The 18,972-nt window shown below is 42.2% G+C and overlaps 2 protein-coding genes across 3 annotated transcripts in view; one reads left to right on the top strand and one right to left on the bottom strand.

Moving 5' to 3' along the window:
- The first annotated feature begins 3,717 nt into the window (after positions 1-3,717).
- Positions 3,718-11,267, top strand: TTLL2 (tubulin tyrosine ligase like 2). Its single transcript, XM_048844012.2, is given in 4 exon segments — positions 3,718-7,404; positions 7,503-7,567; positions 7,570-7,636; positions 8,631-11,267. Coding segments are annotated over 4 exon segments (1,875 nt in total). The 5' UTR covers positions 3,718-7,346; the 3' UTR covers positions 10,316-11,267.
- A 2,486-nt stretch (positions 11,268-13,753) lies between these two features.
- Positions 13,754-18,972, bottom strand: part of LOC125633959 (centrosomal P4.1-associated protein-like) — a 71,291-nt gene continuing 66,072 nt past the window's right edge. For both annotated transcript variants that reach the window (XM_048844013.2, XM_075126859.1), the window contains exons 18-21: positions 18,299-18,439; positions 17,444-17,528; positions 16,982-17,102; positions 13,754-15,347 (exon numbers count right to left, since the gene is read on the bottom strand). In XM_048844013.2, coding sequence (XP_048699970.2) covers positions 15,158-15,347; positions 16,982-17,102; positions 17,444-17,528; positions 18,299-18,439 — 537 coding nt within the window. In that variant the 3' untranslated portion in view covers positions 13,754-15,157. The remainder of the gene's footprint in view (positions 15,348-16,981; positions 17,103-17,443; positions 17,529-18,298; positions 18,440-18,972) is intronic.

The following is an 18,972-nucleotide window of genomic DNA, read 5'->3' as shown; positions in this document are numbered from 1 at the left end:
CCTGCTTTGAGCAGGGGGTTGGACTAGATGACCTCCTGAGGTCTCTTCCAACCCTGATATTCTATGATTCTATTGTTCCTTTCTTCACCTCCTCCCTTGCCACTTTAAAACAACCCCCACTCAAAATGTCGGTCATCAACATTTCTAAAAAAATCATAACCACAGTCACCTTGTCCCTCCTGCTAAGTACCATGCAGGGTTTCCCCAACCCCATTTTATTTTTGTTTGGAATTTTATTACATTGTTGGGATTATTTTGTGCTATCATTAAATTATTGAACAGTGTCCCCAGCACCTTGGCAGGTGGGTATTGTCCAAAATCAATGATTATTATTAGTCGTGTAACAGCAGAAATAATCCTTTTTGTAAAGCAAACAAAATGTAAGAGAAGAAAAATTGAAGACACTGACTACCAATCATCAGGATTAGCACACACCTGGAAACAAATGACATTGTAAGATAAACTGTGTAATACCATGAAATCTAACATTTGAGACTAATAGGTTCAATTATTAACTGCACCATGAGAGTGAGGCATTAATGAAATAAAAACAAATGTGGATGTAACAAGAAGATAGAAAGAAATAATCAGATTAATGTGGGAAACCCCCCCGAAGTATTCCTTTTTACAATTTTTTTCTCACACTACTTTCCTTCCTCAAATAGTATTTTCTAGTACCAGGATTCCTGTCCAGATTTCACTCATGTTCTGTCTAGCGTTCCATATTATACCTTTATTTACCTTCTAGTTTATAATTAAGTATAATTCATTATGTCCAGCAAAAAAACAACAAACAAACAAAAACAGGCAAGCTCCTTTACAGCTCTGCCTCCCTGATGGCTCTGTCAATTCTGAAAAAAGGCTTGTAATTAATCACTTTGTTCATTATATTTGTGACTAAACTATTATAGCATTGGAATCCTCAGGAATGTTCACCATACATTCAGTGATTACAGATGGACTTTCAATAACATCTAGTTTACCTCCTGACTCCTTTACCGTTCTGTTGCATATTCTTAACAGGTGTTGCTTCCCCAGAATGCAGAATCTTTATTTCATCTTCAACTTGCCCTTTACGTATCAAACACACTCACTGCAAATACACAGGTGATAACACACTACCCCATTTTGCATGCACAGAGCTTGCATGCTGTCTTAGTGTCCTTCAGCCCAATGTCCATTTGTGTGCATGCAACTTTGCATCTGTTGATACAGCAGGTTTTTTCTATCACCATACTATTGAAATACTTTCAGTTACCTCCTCTCCTTCCTTCCAAAACTATCTGGATATTTTTCATGCTGTGGACATGTCAAGCAATGACACCACAATGGCCTGCCACAGACAACATAGATTCCAACTGAAGTTACAATGAATGAAGCAGGCAGTAAGCAACTGGATGGTGCTGGTATCTGGGAATCTCAGCACAGGTGAGGCAGAGTCAGAACTGGAAGGATGGTCTTGTGGGTCAGGCACTGGACTGGAGATTTGTGTTTAGTTAGTGGCTCTGTCACAGACTTCCAGTGTGACATAGGCAAGTCACATATCTCGGTGCCTCAGCTCCAACTCTGTAAAATGGGGATAATTACACCTCTCCCTCACAGGGGTATTGCGAGAATAAGTTCAGATAGTATGGCAATGGGAGCCATAAACATACCCAGCTTGACAGTTAATTTGAGAAGCCTTAGTCAGGGCAGAGTGAGGTGAAGCATATGATAGCCTCATATGCGAATAACACGGCTGAGCTGTCTGGCAGAGGCAACTATCAGACTTGATCTATGCAGCCTGAACTTTTCAATTAGGCCATAGATGAGCAAACCCCATAAGTGAGTTAGAACTGTGGTGATTTAATATAAAGTTAATAAACCGAGCCTGTGCTGTAGCACGACTCAAGACATCAAAATATTGGTAGGGGGCTGAGCCAGGGAGGCCTCTGTGCTCCAGTGGGAAAACAAAGTGACAGTTGGTATCACTGTGGCACGAAGCTGCTGGCCTTCCAGAGGAACATTCCACAAGCCTTGCTTTGGTTGACCGGGTACTAAGCAGGCGAATAATATTTGGATGGAATGAACTGAACCAGAGGCAGGACTCACTTGGAATCTCCATCCCCTCTCAACTCATGCTTGGCTGATGGCCAATCTATTATAATGCCACCAGCAATAACTGCGTTCACCCCAGTAGGCTTCTATCACTGACTCCACCTGTATGAGGTTAATGAGTGCCCATTCTGGTCGCATGCTGAGCAACCCCAATATGTACAAGCTGCAGGCTTGAAGGTACTGGAAAGATAACCACTAGTCACCTGGACAGCAAACCGTCTATAAGCAGACTGCCACTAAATGCTGTGCATGATAAATGTTTATACCAGACAAATATTATGCAGGCTCACAGCTTTGCAAGGTGGAGAGCACCCCCTGCAAGCTGCTGAGTGCCTCCTGACAGATGCTGAGTTCCCAGGCTGAGGAGACACTGAAATGGGGAGCAAGGGAGCAGAACTGAATTAGCTGGAGGAGGGAAGCAGAGAATAGATGATGGGGACAAGGGAAGTCACCAGTTTTTCTCCCTCTGGGACCTGGTCTCACACTTTGTGATCCTGTTTTCCCAGTTCAGCGCAGCTGAGATAGAAGTTTGATATGGAGTTGGGGGCAGTGATGAGAGCCCTGGCCCAAGCAGCAGCAGTCACCGGGGGCTAGGGGTGCGGAGGGAGGAGAGGAGGCAGAAGGCGGGGCATCCTAATTTACCAGCTGACTTTCTAAATTAAACTGAATACCATTAATATTAATCGTTGTCTACATACGTCCAGTGACTGCAGTGAGAGTCCTACACATAAAAACCAAAGCCCATCACAGCGCCGCATGAAACCACAGAGGAGAATGAATTAAAAGCAACATAAGCTAAAGTTTGATATTACTAAGCCAAGGCTTTCATGGACTCCTGGGGAGTTTTGCCTGAGCAAGGCTGGCTGGCTTTGGCTTATGGAGATTAAAGAAGAGAAAGAGGAACTTATGGGCTGGTGACAGAAGTTGAAAGGACTCAATAAACCACTTTGCCTACTTCCATGATGCTGTCACTCTTTGCCTTTGTGTACAGGATTGCTACTTTGTGTTGCTAGGCAACAATACTTCAACCCTCTTGGCCTGCCCTTGGAGACATCCAGGCAAGAAAAACCAATCAGACAGCTGTAGCTGCTGAATCAGGCAGCCTGCAAATCCCACTTTGGCGTTTGCAAGCATAAAGAGGGGGTTTCCTTCTGTTCGTATTTGAAAATTCAAGTGTATGTTGATGTTTTCTGATTCTCTACCTAGAGCTGGGAGTGTCCCGGCCAGCATGCATTGTTGATGAGGACAATTACCATACAGAGAATGCACCTGTCCAGAAGTGTAGATGTACCAGTGGGAGAGGTATGTGCCCATTTTGAATTGGTGAGTACAGTCGTGTGTATGTAAAGCACTTTCTAGTCCTTGGCCTTTCTTGGGAAAGAAGGAATTTATCCTGGGGGGGCGGGGAGGGGAAATCCTGTGAAAAGGATTTCATTCCCAGCTGATGATGGAGGACACACAACAGGGGTTGAGAGCATAAGGGTTGGAAGCCTTCTTTGTTTCATACCAGATTCATAGAGATGTCATGATTTGTAAGATGCTGAATTCAACTGCATTTCAACTGGCAGAGTAAGAAAAGGGAGGGGTTTTTGGTAAGTCTCTCTCTACTATTGTCCTTATGCCAATACATAAATATTTAGTATGCACCTGTCCAATACATCGTTTGTCCATTGTACAATGGCTTTTACAATATTAATTCCAACATAATGCAGCTATTGCTAGATTTGATGTCACAAAAACTCTTTTGTTCAAAGAAAATCAGTTATCTGAGCTAGCTTGGATGCATCCTTGGAAGATATGCTTTAGTCAAACACAAGTTGTTGGGACCAATATGGGGTAACAGGGTCAAATTTGATAGCCTTTGATATACAGGATGTCAGACTACTAGATGATCTGATGGTCCCTTATGGTCTTGAAATCAATTAGCCAGGAAAGCTGGGTGAATAATGGATTTTTTGATTCAGTGGCAATTTCAAAAAGTTTAAAAAATTCATTTTGGGTCTCACCAAAATAAAAAAAAATAATAAAAAAATTGGACAAATTGAGAAGTAAAAAGAAAAAAAATTGTTTGGGTCAAATGAAACATTTCATTTGGACCAAACCAAAATATGCTATTTCAATTTTGACCATTTTAAAATGTTTTAGAATTTTAAAAACAACATTAAAGAACTTTTTGAAACAAAACCATTTCCAATTGAAACGTTCAATTTCAAAAATGAAATTTTAAAGCTGGACACCTGCGCAGCGGTGGCCATTGCAATATCATCAGCATCCAGTTATTCGTTACGGCAGCACGAGTACTTTTATTTAAAATACAAGGAAATACATTAGCCTCTCAGAGACCACTGTGTGAGAGCTGTGGGCAGTTGTTAACTTTGAATGGAAACTACTACCAGTGCACTGGGCAACAATGATTGCAAGTAGATGGAGCTTAAAATTATGATGTTTTCATAACTTGCAAAAGAAAATTGGGCAACTCAGGCAAATTCATCTGAATGAAAGGACATTTGTATAGTGATTCACACAGCCATAGGAAAAAAAGTAGTCAAATTTGTGTTCACGCATTTAGGTGATCACTTGATGATAGTTCTCCTCCAGTTGTGCTTAAATTGTGTTCCTTATATCTGAAATCTTTTTATTGTTTTTGCGCTCCATATACACTAGGTACTGAGTTTCCAAGGTATTTGGTGTTGATATTTATGTTTAGGCTTGCAAAGCACTTGTCTTTCTAGTCAACTTCCCTCTGAGTGTAAATGGCACGAAAGGTTTTCCATTGACGCAACCTGACATGAGCAAGCCACTGTCAACAGCTTTATTGTTTAGGTAGTGTTAGCAGCCAGTAATGAGTAATTTACAATGTGTTAGTTCAGACTCCATTGTGACAGCATTTACTGTACTCAGTAGTCATATAATACAGTGCCTTTCAATGAAGGGTTGCTAGTTGCACTACTGATCAGTGCATCACACACACACGCAACTTACTGCAACATTTAAACTATGACTCAGAGATGTCAAGCTTGGTCAATTTAGTTAAATGTTATTTGGAATTTAGTATTCCTTGTCAGGGAAGCTGAGTCAGAGCCTAGAAAATTTGCAGCACAAATGTTTCTTTCCAGGGCTTTTAAAATGGATGATTAATAGGTATCTACCAAGGCGATTTTATAAGAGAGAATGGAACTTTAGGGAAGAAGATGGAGGCAAAGACAATAACTAACATGTACTTACATTACTGGAGGCTGCCATGGCAATGTGTGTTCTGCCTCAGCAGTGTCCACCACACTCCTGGGACCTTAAAGAGAATAGAAAATAGTCACTGGTGGGCTGCTTTTCCATATACCCAAGTAAATCTACTTACATCACTAGGGTGCTTTAGTACCCACATGGTTCCCCTCAATCCCACCTCCCAAGAGTGGTACATCCCCTGAGGACTCTGCCTTATGTGTGGGAGAGAGATGGGGAGGAGGAATTCCTGAGTTACCTGAAGGGGCTCAGGGGGTGTCCTCAATCCAAACCTGGACCTGGCTGACTTCCATCTCTGGCTCAAACACAAGAGAGAAAGAAGTTATAAGTTCAGCTGCAAAACAACAGAAAAAATATTCATTTATTTATTAACTACTTTGTTTTACTATAAATAGTATTGAGTAATGGATTAGAAATCATGAAATGAAGAAATTCAGCCCTAGTTCATGGGTGCTCAATAGTCTCTGCTCCTGCTGGACAGTGATTCTCCTTGTCCTCTTTCAACAGGGATCACACTATTCTTCACCTTCCCGCCACTTCCCCCAAGTCCCTCCCGCGTGTACACAGCCATTTCCCTCTATGCAGGGTCCAGCCCTTGGGCCCTCCCATGACGCACCTGGCTGTCTCAAAGCAGTAAAGTGCTGCTTCGCTGCTTCCCAGGGCCACTTCCTATGATGTCTGTCTCTTGTTAGGCCCTTCTCCTCAGCCTTTTGCCATCAATCCTCTGCTGAAACCCTCCTGGGTTTTGTTCCCAGTTCCCTGTCAGGGGCACCACCTCCAGCCTCGGTTCAGATGCCTGGTCACTGGAGAGCACCACTGCTGTCCCCAGATCTCTCCCAGCCACTGCCCTGCCTGTCAGCTTTCTCCCTTGTCTGAACAGCACAATCTGCCTTTTAACCTGGCTCCTTCTTCCCAGCAGGCCTGGCTCCAGTCCCACGGTTTGGGCGGCACGTCAAACCTAGATGGGAACTGGTCCTGAGTTCTTCCTAAAGTCCTAACTTGTCCTGTGCACGTGGCTCATGACTCATGCACCACTGCAGATAGCACCAGACCATTCATACCTGTTTCAAGTGGCAACAATGAAATTTCTCTAAGGTAGACAAGGGTTAAAGCTCACAAAAGAAAGATACTTAGTGTGTTGAGCTGACAGTGCCAGCTGACCACAGCACAAGGCTCAGGGAACCAATACATATACATCAGGCAAGAATGTCACTGAATGCTGGAGTAGGGTGGGAAATGATTTTCCCATCCTGCAGAATTTTTTGAGGTTTTGAAATTTTTTCCCATTCTGAATCAGGACAAAAAGTCAAAATCTTGAATATGTTGGTCGACTGAAAAATCTGAAAAAAATTTCAAATCAGGTCAATTGAAACATTTCATTTCAACTGTGCCTTTTCTTTTCAATTGAAAAAGATAGAACTTTTCAACAATTTAATTTTTTTGTTCAAAAATATTTCAAAAAAGGACATTTGTGAAGCCAACCATTTTCGGTGAAAAGTTTCAGTTTTGACAAATTGCCATGTCCCCATAAATATTCTATCACAGGAAAGGGGGGTGAGGGAATGCTGTGAGGTATACACACATCCTGGGTTTCTATGGAGATTTAGAATGTATGGCATTTACATTCTGGGGATTGTTTCAAAAGTTGGGAGTTTAAACCTCAGGAGGAGAGATTCTCAACCTCAAAAAATATACCAAGATGTCAGTCTGAAAACAGGTTGAGCAGAGGACTGACCGCTGTATCGCGGATGTGCATGTCTTGGGCAATGTCAGACCTGTGCAGATACTAAGGCTTTGTCTACACTGGCAAGTGAACGACAAAACTTTTGTCATTCAGGGGTGTTAAAAAAACCCCACACACTGAAAGACACCTTTTAGTGGCACAGCTGTAGCGGCACGGCTCTGTCACTAAAAGCGGCATAGCGTAGACAAAGCCTAAGGGTTGTGATTAGGAAAATTCCTTTCTTCTTTTATTTTCTAATGTTGTTACATTCCAAGGGTAAAATTTAATGTCCGTCCCTGGAGACCCCATCCTGGGGGATTTCAGAGTGTGGAGTGGTAAAATAGGCAAGTTCATGCTGATCTTAAGGGCATGGATTTCAATGGCAGAGATGATGCCTTGTGGAACTATTCTCCCCCTAACTGCAGTCTTGTCCCCTTTCTAGACATAGAGGAACTTCTGCAGCAGGTTTTGGGGAAGGGCAGAGCACTGACACAGAAGCAGCAATACCCCCCCCAAGGCAGATATCCGCTGGGATTTTGTGTCCTCCACAGACAGCAGGGGCAACAGAGCCTTCAAGTTGTACCCCATTTCTTTAGATTGAGAATTAATTGGTATGTGTGGGTGTGGCGGGAGGGTGGGAAGTCTTATTTAAAAGTTAATAATTCTGTGTTAAAGCTGCTACTTTCCCCAGGAAACTAGAAGAATTAAAATGCATTTCCAACTCAGAGGAGCTGACATGCACCATCTGCGGTACATATTCTGAAATGGTGCATCATTTAGAGATTACATGAATTCCTATTGGAGATTATTTACAAACCCCAGGGAGTATTAACTCCTCTGCCGGAGGGAAATGGAGAGAAGGAACAGTGTATGGAGCTCTTCAGGAAGGAGGAAAAGTTTCACTGGTAACAGCAAAGTATTAGGTAGACCAGCCAGGTGATACCAGGACTTTAGGCTGAGATCCAAAGCCCACTGAAGCCAATGGAGTCTTTCCAGTGACTTCACTGGGCTTTGGATCAGGTCCTAAGATTTTGTCTACAATGGGGTTTTTCTCAGACAAGGGTTAGGTTAAAACATGGTTGTAAAATGTCTGGTCCTTGTCTAAATGGCAACTGTTGGGAATTATGGGTCATAAATTACTAGTGTAGACAAGGTCTAATAGGAGAAGTTATTATCATTGGACTGAACAAAGGCATTGTAAAATAATAGATATCTGTGCATTACAAAAGCATTAGTCTACTACGCCAGCCCAATACCGCTAAGATTGGCCAAGTTAAATTAAAAAGCAAAGCAAAAGAAAATATATGAACATTCAATTTTATAGAGACAGCCATGTGTCATGCTGCCTTAAAGTTTTCTGAAACTAAGATCATTGTACATGAGGCTCATACAATTGCTCCTTCAGCAGTAAATAAATCTTTGGACTCCATTTTTCAATTGCAATTTGCTCATTCATGGTAGAAAGAACCATGGGAAAGAGAGGAGGCTTTGGGTGTGCCAAGACACATGTGATGCATTTCAGCTCAATTCATGACAGTCATTTATTTACCTTCTGATCATTCTTTTTCAGAAAATAAGGCCCACACAATGGCATATGACCATGATGCAGAAGACATCCTGAAGCCTCTGGTCTTCCGTCTCCATGAGAGCGTTCCTGAAGCAGTCCGTGAGGTCTTACTGGAACGTGGTTGGAGTGAATTTGATGAACAAGAGCAAGATGAAGCAGACTGGAATCTGTACTGGCAGAACTCCCCTTTCCGTATGACTGACCACCGTAGCATTAAACCATGGCAGAGGCTCAATCACTATCCAGAAACAGTCAGGATCACAAGGAAAGACTATCTGGCAAGGCATCTGAAACGCATGAAGGGAATTTATGGACCATCTCTTTACGAGTTTAGTCCAATGGCATTCATCATGCCTAACGACTATGTCAAGTTTATAGCAGAATACACTAAGGAGAGACAGTCACAGGGCAGAAAGCCAAGCTACTGGATTTGCAAGCCTGTGGGTCTATCTCGTGGAAGGGGCATTCTCATTTTCCAGGACATTAAAAACTTTGTATATGATTGCATGGTCATTGTGCAGAAGTACATTAGTAACCCTTTGCTTATTTCTGGGTACAAATGGGATCTCCGCCTCTATGTCTGTGTCACCAGTTTTTGCCCCCTTACCATTTACACTTATGAAGAAGGGCTAGTGAGGTTTGCCACTGAAAAGTTTGACCTTAGTTCTCTGGACAACGTCTATGCCCATCTGACAAACACCAGCATCAATAAATTTGGCGCCTCGTACAAAAAAAATAAAGAAGGGATCGGCCGTGGCTGCAAATGGACATTCAGCAAATTCCGTTCTTACCTACGCAGCCATGAGGTGGACGACCTGCTTCTGTGGCGGAGAATACACAACATTGTAATGCTGACCCTGCTCGCTATAACCCCTTCTGTTCCACTGACGTCCAATTGCTTTGAGCTCTTTGGGTTCGACATTCTGATCGATGACACATTCAAACCATGGCTTTTAGAAGTAAACTACAGCCCAGCCTTGCGCCTAGACTGTTCCATCGACAGAACAGTGAAAAAAAGACTTCTCCATGACATCATTGAATTGCTAAATTATAAGCAAACTGACACCTTGAGAGAAAACAAAGGGGCTGGCACTAAAGCTTCCTATGCTGGTAGAACACACATCCCCTTGACAGCACAGGGTGAAAATGCAACAGATGGTGCTCCTGATTTCCTTGCTTCTAGGCAAGAAAGTGAATGCACTGCCACTTCTGCAGTGCAGTCTCTCTTGGCGGTTACAGGAGGTGCGTTTAAGAAGGAGGCCATAGTGATGGAGAGAATGGCCAGAACACATCCAAGGAAAACACTAACCTCACAGCTCCGGGAAAGGATGAACAGGCCGAAAACATCTTCGCAATCAAAGGCAGTGTCTAAAAGCAACCAGCTCTCAGGAGCTAGACACCCTGCACATGCATCTGTCCAAGTCACCCATCGGTTGCCTACCACTGAGTTATGTAACTACAAATTAACTATTCCTCCATATTTTCTCTCCACTAAAGACAAAAGGCCCTTCCCTCGAGTAGGTGATTTTGTCCTTATATTTCCTTTCAACGATGCTGCACTTGAAGCCTCCAGAAATGGAATAGATGTAAAAAGCATCATACAAGAAATACACAAGTTAATGAACAAACAGTTGCCCCCAGGACAGCAGAGAGTAAAGAAGAGAAAAGATTATTTAACTTTTAGATAACTCAGTAGATGTTAGGATATAAGCTGCCACACAATGAAAGAGGAAGACAATAACCAGATATGAATGGTGCTGGGCTATTGACCCATCTTAGCTGGTGGTTTAGTTTGAAGATGGTGGGTATGTGCGGAAGTCATCTCAGAAATAGGGATCTTGCAAAACCACACACAATTTGAAAATGTCTCTTGTAATTTAACAATGACCCTGGGAAATTATTTTTTTAAATTAAATACTGAATTGCATAATTAATTTATACAGTATTCTTCTGCCTCTGAAATAGTCTCAAAATGAAAATATAAAATTGCATATTCTTTCAAAAGCTTTAACAATGTCAATCTTTGCTTTTGTTTATGAGTCATTTATTAATTCCTACCCTTCATTGTCAATGGCTTTTCTTTTCCTGCCTGGGAGGCTTTATAACTATAAAATGTTGGTTAGTTTACCCCTTGCAGCATGCAACTTGGATATCCATGTCCCATAGTTTACAGTGTTATTAATAGTCATAAAACTATCAAGTCTCTTTAAGAATTCAGTACATGATCTCATACACTGAGCTTCTGGGCAGTCACTGCTGCAACCTGATTACATGCTGCGTGAAGAAATACCATCCAAATAGAATTACATTCATTTGATTGAAAACTGGGTTTCTGCAGAAATTCTTATGAAATGTAATTTCAAAAATATCCTACATGCTGTTCCAGACTGGTTTTCAAACCCACTGCTCAAACACTAAACAAAGAATCCCGAACAGTCTTGGTGAGGTAGAAAATATTATAATTACCAGAGCAACAGAGGAATTTAATATTGGAGCTGCGTTGAGACCTCGAACTACCATTTTTGAATCACCAGATAAAACCTCTCCCACCGACACAGTACATTATCTGCCTGTTGGGGCCTTACTAATGTTAAACAGTTACTCAGCTTTGTTATGCCATAATTATGGGGCCTTACATCAGATTGCTGGTTTAACACTTTTTGCACAATAAAGTGAGTAGGGAGAAACCCCACCACCAACACTGAATTGAAATATTTGTCTGACTCCCTGTCCAAACCATCTGAGCTCCTCGTGCATCTCTACTGCCACCAATTGTCCGTCTGGCAAAAACTGCACCTGCTATGGTCTACAGAAGTACATTCTCATTTTGTTCCAAACATGAGGCAAAATTCTAATTGCCATGGGCTTAGTCTGATGCCAGAAAATCTGTGGGTAACAAAGAATTGAGGTGTTGCAACTGTATTCTATCTCCCTGCAAAGTCACCCCTTACAGCTTCTATAATAAGAAACACAGAGGGATGTTTTGGGGCCGGCATGGTCTGTGTGTTTAGGGAGGGTAAGACTCTGATCCTGCAGAAGGGAGTATGCAGCCACTCATATATAGGTTATCTGTGTTCTTAGAAAGAATCATCTGTGGCTGGGAAAGGCCATTGTCAGTCAGAATAAAGGGCAGAGGGGTTTTGCAGCATGAAGGATTAGAGAAGAGAGGAGTGTGAGGAAGAGGTAGGGAGCTGTCTTTTTGTATTAAGAATAACCAGATCAGGGCTCATTTTTACTATGTTTTTATTTCCATTGAAGGGGTTCTGGTTACGGCATGAGCTAAATAGCTCTTGTGATTTATGCCATCACCTTCTCCCTCTCTCTGAGAGCAAACTAGTCTTGTGCTATTTGTTTTGATGGTTCCTTTGCTTTTATACTATTCAGCATCTCCTGAGGTTTGCTTTCTAGCATGCCAGGTCCGACAAGACAACAAAATTACCATTAAATACTCATTACTAATCTCATCTCAAATGGTTATACTATGGGCAAGTGCAGCCGCAAAGGGTTCTACTAGCTAGGCTCTGGTTTGCCACTACCCCAGGCAGTATGGTGCCAGGCTCCTGGGGGAGCTAGCAAAATGATTTGGGCTGTGGTATCATTAACATGCACAGGACATGCAGCTCTAAATCTCATTTTCGTCAGAACCAGATGGTGCAGTGTTCACTTTCCTAGTGCCTGGCCAGGACAGGGACGTAGAGCGAGTTGCCTGAGACTCAATCTAGACGAGACATAGGTGATACTAGTGGGTTGGAACCTAGGGGATACAACAGAAGTAGTTCCTGCCCCTGTGCCTGAAAGAGATTTTGCTCATCTTTTCTCCAAGATGTTTGCAATTTGGGGGTGCTACTGGTGAAGTTGTTGGCCCAGAGAACCTTTTTTACCTGCATATGGTAAGTAGTGCTTAAATTATGTGGAAAAATAGGGGGTGGCTTTAATGTAAACATTAGTGAGAAGTAAGGGGGGGGTCATAAGACAGAAGTGAGGTAACCACTAAAAGTAGTATATGGGGGCCTGCCCCTCCCTCCCCAGCCCCGCCATAATTCAAGCACAGCTGGTAAGACATTTGTGACATTTTACTTTGGATCAAGAGCCTGCCAAGGAAATCCATACTTTTGTAACTTTTAGTTGGGATTACTGCAATGTATTTTGCATCTACATGAACCTATACATGAAGGTCATGTGGAAGGTAATGGACAAGGCAACTATATCACTGTTAGATGGGTATTACTCACAGGAAATATTTTACACCAGTTCTTTGATGACTTTACCGTTCGCACTTTTACTTCTGGGTTCAATTCAAGCTCCCGACTTTGATGTGTAAAGCCCTACAGTACATAGTTTACATTAGAGCCTGGTTACTTGAGAAGTTGCCTCTCCTCCTGTACCACAGTGCAAATGTATTTATTTCACTTACAGAGAGCACTATCACCCTAGGCACATTTAAATAAGAACAATCATATAACAGTACAATGCCTCCAGCATCTAATAGTAGCCAACACAAACAATCCCAAAAAACACCCTCAGAGAAAGCCTCGGTAAGCAGCTCTTACAATGTTCCCTGAAAGGCAACTGATTCAGGCTGTCAGACCTCTCCACTGGGAATGCTCTGCAACGCTTCTTATATGGGCCTGCCCAGCCCTGATTGGCTGCTCCTCACAGCCCTTCTCTGATTGGCTGCCTCCTGCACAGCCTCCCTGGGGCTCTATTAACCCCTTAGAGCCCAGTGTGGGGCAGGCACCCCATCACAGGATTATAATTAATGGTGTAAACAAGCAGATTTCTAGATACTTAATCATGATTTAAGAGTAAAAGTGACAAACAAAAACCACCAAAAATTTCCTGAATACCTGTAAATGAGCACAAACAAGCTGCTTCATTGACAAATAAACTTTTTTAAAAACAGGATGCTTAGGAATTAACTTGATGTTTCTCATTGGCAGATGCAAACACGATGTCTATTTTTTCCTAACCTGATTGAATGCAGTTTTCAATGACAGCTTTGCTGCGATGGTTATTTGGGACAAACCATGTAGCCTTGTTTCAGCCTTTATGTAGCAGCAAGAAGTATTACCCTGTAACAAAGGACATGGAATAGAATGGTCTCTTTCAAAGATCTTTTTGGACTTCTTTAATAAGCTGCCTTTCACAATCTACGTAGAAATAGATTAAAGATTACAATAGTGAAAAGCACACCATTCTAAATAGTTTATTTTACACATAGGGAGTAAAAGGAATAAAAATACAACTATGTTATCACACCCGAATTACATTAAAATATATTCATCATCAAATGCTTCGAAAAGAGTAATTACATTTATACACACTGTAGTTTGTGATCAATATTAATGGGAAATAACTAGTTTCATACACTTTCTGTCTAGTCAGAATACGTCTCCCAGACTGCACAGTAATTTGTTTGTATTCTGAGTTGCAAGAAACAAAACAGAAAAATGAACAATTGCATAATCTTGCAATTATTTTATACTTGCATGTGAGGAAAGAATAAAGGTAGATTGCTAGGAGAGTCTGCAGGAGTTTACACATTTTGGGTGCTGGAGTCAAAAGAAATTACATAATGCTAGAGAGAGAGAGAGAGAATCAACAAGAAATATTTGTAAAATTAAAGACATCGGTCCAGATCTTCATGGAGTGTAAATCAATATGTCTCTATTGAAGACTGAAGAGCTGGACCTGGTCTTTAGATTTTTACTTAATAAACTGCATTCACGTTAATGATTTTGTTTAAGGCAGCATGTCTGAGTGGATCTACCATGCTGAATAATAAAAACAATATTTTTTACATTTATATGGTGTCGTTCCAAAGGATCTCAAAGTGCCTTACAGCTGTGGGGCATACATACAACACCACTGAAGTGCAGCCACTTCTGGGATAGACAGAGGAGCCAACTAGCACCCGAGTAAAGGGAAGGGAAATTTTGGGCAAAGTCACCAGGCAAACACTTGGTGGAAAGGAAAGTACCATGGGTTGGTTAATGTATATTCAGGGCAGACATGAGTGCAGTTTTAGAAGCCTTCTTCAAGAAGCACCCACCCAGAAAGCTGTAGTTTAACTAAAATTCAGTGAATGCAAGTAAAATTCAATCCCACATATCTACTTGGAATGTGAACTTATGGTCCACGGGAACCTAGGCATATCATATCATATGCTTAGTCTGCTAGTCCATCCCCTTCTTCCTTACACCTGGTGTGAAGAAATGAAATGTTCTCCACACAGCAATTTCTGTTTTTTCTGGAGATGCATGGCATTCATTTATGATTTTAGAGAACACAACTCTTTATGAGCCTGATCCTTAATTGACTTTGAGAGGAGTTGTAGGTGCTCAGCACCACTCACAGTCAGGCCCTAATTCTTTCAAGGAACAGAAAGGCAGGAAAAGGGACAAGGAAGAAAACAAATCAGACTTGTGCACTTCCAGGGGATACATATCTACACTGTAAAATAATAACCAATCTCAACCAGAAACTGGCTTGAATGACCTACATACAACATTGCGTCTAGAGCAGATGAATCACTTCTTATTGAGGATGATGTTGCCCTCTTCGTCTTTGATTCGAACCCGGCCAGAGGAATACTTTGTTTCCTGTTGGCCACTGGAGTACACAGTCTTTACAGTGCCATCGGGGTACTCCCTTCTCTTGAACTGTGACGTGTGAATTTCCTTCTGCCCATTACTGAACATCACCATTTTATCGCCATTCCTGAAAAAAAAGACAGTTGATAAAGTATTCAACCATGTACAAAAGCCCAGATTCCCCATGGGTGTATAGTATATCCTGACCAGGAGCGGTGGGAGCTCCCTAAAATTGGGCGGGGGGGGGCCACTGGCACCTGAACTGTGCCCTGCCCCTCCGTGACACCCCTCCCCCCCGAGGCCCTGCCCCCATGCCACCCCTTTTCCTTGAGCCTTCACCCTCGCACGGCCCCTTCCCCAAGGCCCTGCTCCTGCACCGCCTCTTCCCACCAAGACACCCCCTCCCGTGCTCGCTCCTCTCCACCCCTCCTCCTGTTGCTTGCTCTTACGGTTGGTAAAAAGTGATAGGGCCATGACCCCTTGGTCCCCCATGTTCTGGTGCCCCTGATCCTGACAGACTCCAGCAATGGATAATACACCGTGGGGAGATATACAGTATAATAGATAGCTTCAGAAACCAATGCTGAGGGCCAGGGCTGCCTCCAAAGTGGCCAGCACTCGACAGGGAAGGGGCGTGGATATACTCAATCAACTCACTCCAAGAGCTGCTTCTAACAGTGGGGCTTTGATGGAGTCCCAGCCATAACTTAAAACTGCTCCCTGCAGGGGAAAGCTATGAGGGAGGTGAAGCTACAATTATGCTGCCTGAAATGAATCCTCCCTATGGTGGATGGGCCCAGGCTGGTGCAAGGACACACAAATGACATCTCCTTGTGTCCACATGGGTGAAAGTAGCCCTAATGTTATATACACTGCTGCAGGAGATGGACAGGGTGCACAGAAATGCATCACTGAGACTAAACGTTCTTATGAATATATCTGATTTGCAGCAGTGGGAGTGGAATATAACACATCAGATGGAAGCTTTCCCCTACAAGTTTCAGCACAGCTCTGATCTTCAACCACCCAAATGTAACAGTGTTTACAGAAGGACTGCAGTTTTCAGCAGTTCTCACAATGTGGCCTTCATCACAGAGATGCATCAGTACATAAAATTAACTCAAATAGTAATGAACAACATAATCTGCACTTACAGTGCACTCTCCATCCAAGGATCTTAAAGCACTTTACAAACAGTGGTTCTCACAATACCTCTGTGAAGTATGCGGTGATAAGTATTATTATTACTCATTTTTCGCTGAGGCACAGGGAGGTGTTACTTGCAGTGACTTGCCCCAGGAGAGAGAGTCGGCAACAGAGGTAAGTATAGAGGCCAGGAGTCCAGATCTTCAGTCCCCTGCTCTATGCACTAACCCAATGCACCTGACCCTCTGGTGCCTTGCCCCTTGCGTAATAAGTTATTACAGCTGAACAAAGTGAGTGTAAAGTGCTACTAAATCAAATCACACCTACTGTATCCAGCTGCAAATGACTACACAAGATGCAAGGCAGTGAAGAATCATCCCCAATGCCTCGCTCTGGTAAAAACTTTCCTCCATTCGTACTCCAAATCCTTTCTCTTTTCAATTCTTCTGAAACCTCCGAACAAACTGGTATGTACTGAAAACAAAACAACCCTCTCGTTTGTAAAAATGAACCTTGTAAGACACAAACTAAAGCTTTAACCTTCTGCCCTCCCACCAGGAGAACCGGTATAGATCTGCTCAGTGCCCCAGCCATGTCACCTCACAGGATACTTACTTTTCTACTTTTACTACTGTGCCATCTGGAAAAACAGTTTCCTCAAGCCCACCATCATAGAAGCGTTTCACTGTCTGATCTGGGAACACAATTTCTTTGGTGCCACCCGGGTGGTGTTTTTCTGTAGAAAACAATATTTTTAAAGTTTATTTAGAAACTCCGTCATGTTGGTTTATATGAAACTACAGCATGTTCTTTCACAAGACATGGGGGTGAGGAACGGACTTGATAGATGGTAACCTACTAAAAATTGTAAAGAATAAATAATGATAAGCATCTAAATGGTGCTTTTACATCTGTAGATCTCAAAGCAAATATCAATTATCCACATTTTATAGATGAGGAATCCAAGGGACAGAGAGGTGAAGTGAAAAGTCCCAGTCTCCCAGAGTTAGAGTCAGGCAATTTTTTATGAGAAGATACTCCTTCAAAAGTAGTTCAAAGTTATGAGCTACCACATACCTATCTGATTGTTAGGGAACTGCAGTAACTCCAAGCCATTTGGATAAGTGGTATGGGTTGTCTGTGCATCTGCATAATAATAAATCTGCAAGGACAGTGAAGAGTTTGTATTTTGTTCCTAACATTTTAATAAAGGGATACAGTTATAACAATGTTTTAAAAAAATCTCTCATAGAAAAATGATTTTGAATTAACTTAAGGTATTTGGATTACAAGTAATTATATTTATATTTCAACTCTCCTCTTTCCCTCACATATAGGATGTGTCCAGATTTTGCTGCTTTCTCCTCTACAACATACAAATAATCAATGCAGTTGCTAAAATTATCTTCCTTGCCCACTGGATCCTTCCTCTTGCTCCTCTTTGCACGCTTAATAAAGTGTAACATTCTCATCCTACCTTCAAGAACCTGCTCATTTCCACCCCAGCTCACATTACATTATTATTTCCTATTTGAAGGAAATAGTACTACACCTAGAGGAAAGGACCCAATTGCATTGGCACCCTGCAAATGTATAATAAAGAGACACTCCCTGCCCCAAGGAGCCATGTCTCACACTTTGCTTTGTATCATGGTTTCCATTTCCACCTGCTCCACCAAAGATGCCAGCATCAGTGCTCCATTTGTTCCATCTTCTACTGCTATCTTGGCTTCTTTTCACTTTTCCACTTGTCTGTGGGGTAGACTCTCTAGCCCAGTTCACCAAGCCACCCTGCTTCTCTTTCAAACCTCTACTAAAGACACTCTTCTTCTACCACGTCCACAAGACGTAGGACCTTGTAGTACTAGTCAATCTGCATAAAATATTGACGTGCTTTTTTTAAACAAAAAGAAAAGACAAGTGTTTACACACCACTCTCTGATCCGGCATGATCTTCTTTACATCTCCATTGAAAAAAGTAATCACTGTCATCCTTTTATCAGCACTGATCTCTTTCTTGGTACCATTGCGGAAAATAATGATTCGACGGCCATCAGTAAGCACCTCTTCTACCTTTAAACACACAAAATACACCTCACAAGAGAAACAAAAATGGGCCAAACACCCCTCTCAGCTCCACCAGTGCAGCCTCAGTGCAGTCAGTAATGTTGCAGTGGTGTAACTGAAATGAGAGTTTGCTGCTAAATATTTCATTAACACAGGGACTTCAGGCTATGCCACAGCCCTTCAAAGCTTATTTCTATAGCATGGGTAAGTAATGCCTACGTCACTTGTGTGCCAACAGAGGCCTAAAGATTATTTATCTCTCCCCCTCTCCTCCAAATGCGGGTTTTGGCAGGCTGGCCAGATTGCTATTTCTTCTCATTCAGTCTGAGTTTCAGAGTGCTGGCAAGCACAGTATTTCAATGAAGGACGACAATTCTGCAGCTACACAGTTGGAGTGAGCTAAGACTCCTGATTAAGACAATCTAGTTAGTCTGCACATATGTCCACACAAGTCAGAGCAAACTGAGTTCCCCACTCAAGAAACCTAGGATCTGGGTGGAGGGGACCAAAATGATCTGATCTGATAAGCTGGCATATGG

Source organism: Caretta caretta, chromosome 3 (genome assembly GCF_965140235.1).
Source record: "Caretta caretta isolate rCarCar2 chromosome 3, rCarCar1.hap1, whole genome shotgun sequence".
Classification (NCBI taxonomy): domain Eukaryota; kingdom Metazoa; phylum Chordata; order Testudines; family Cheloniidae; genus Caretta; species Caretta caretta.
The sequence above is the reverse complement of the archived record's forward strand: the minus strand, read 5'-3'. Positions and strand labels throughout refer to the sequence as shown.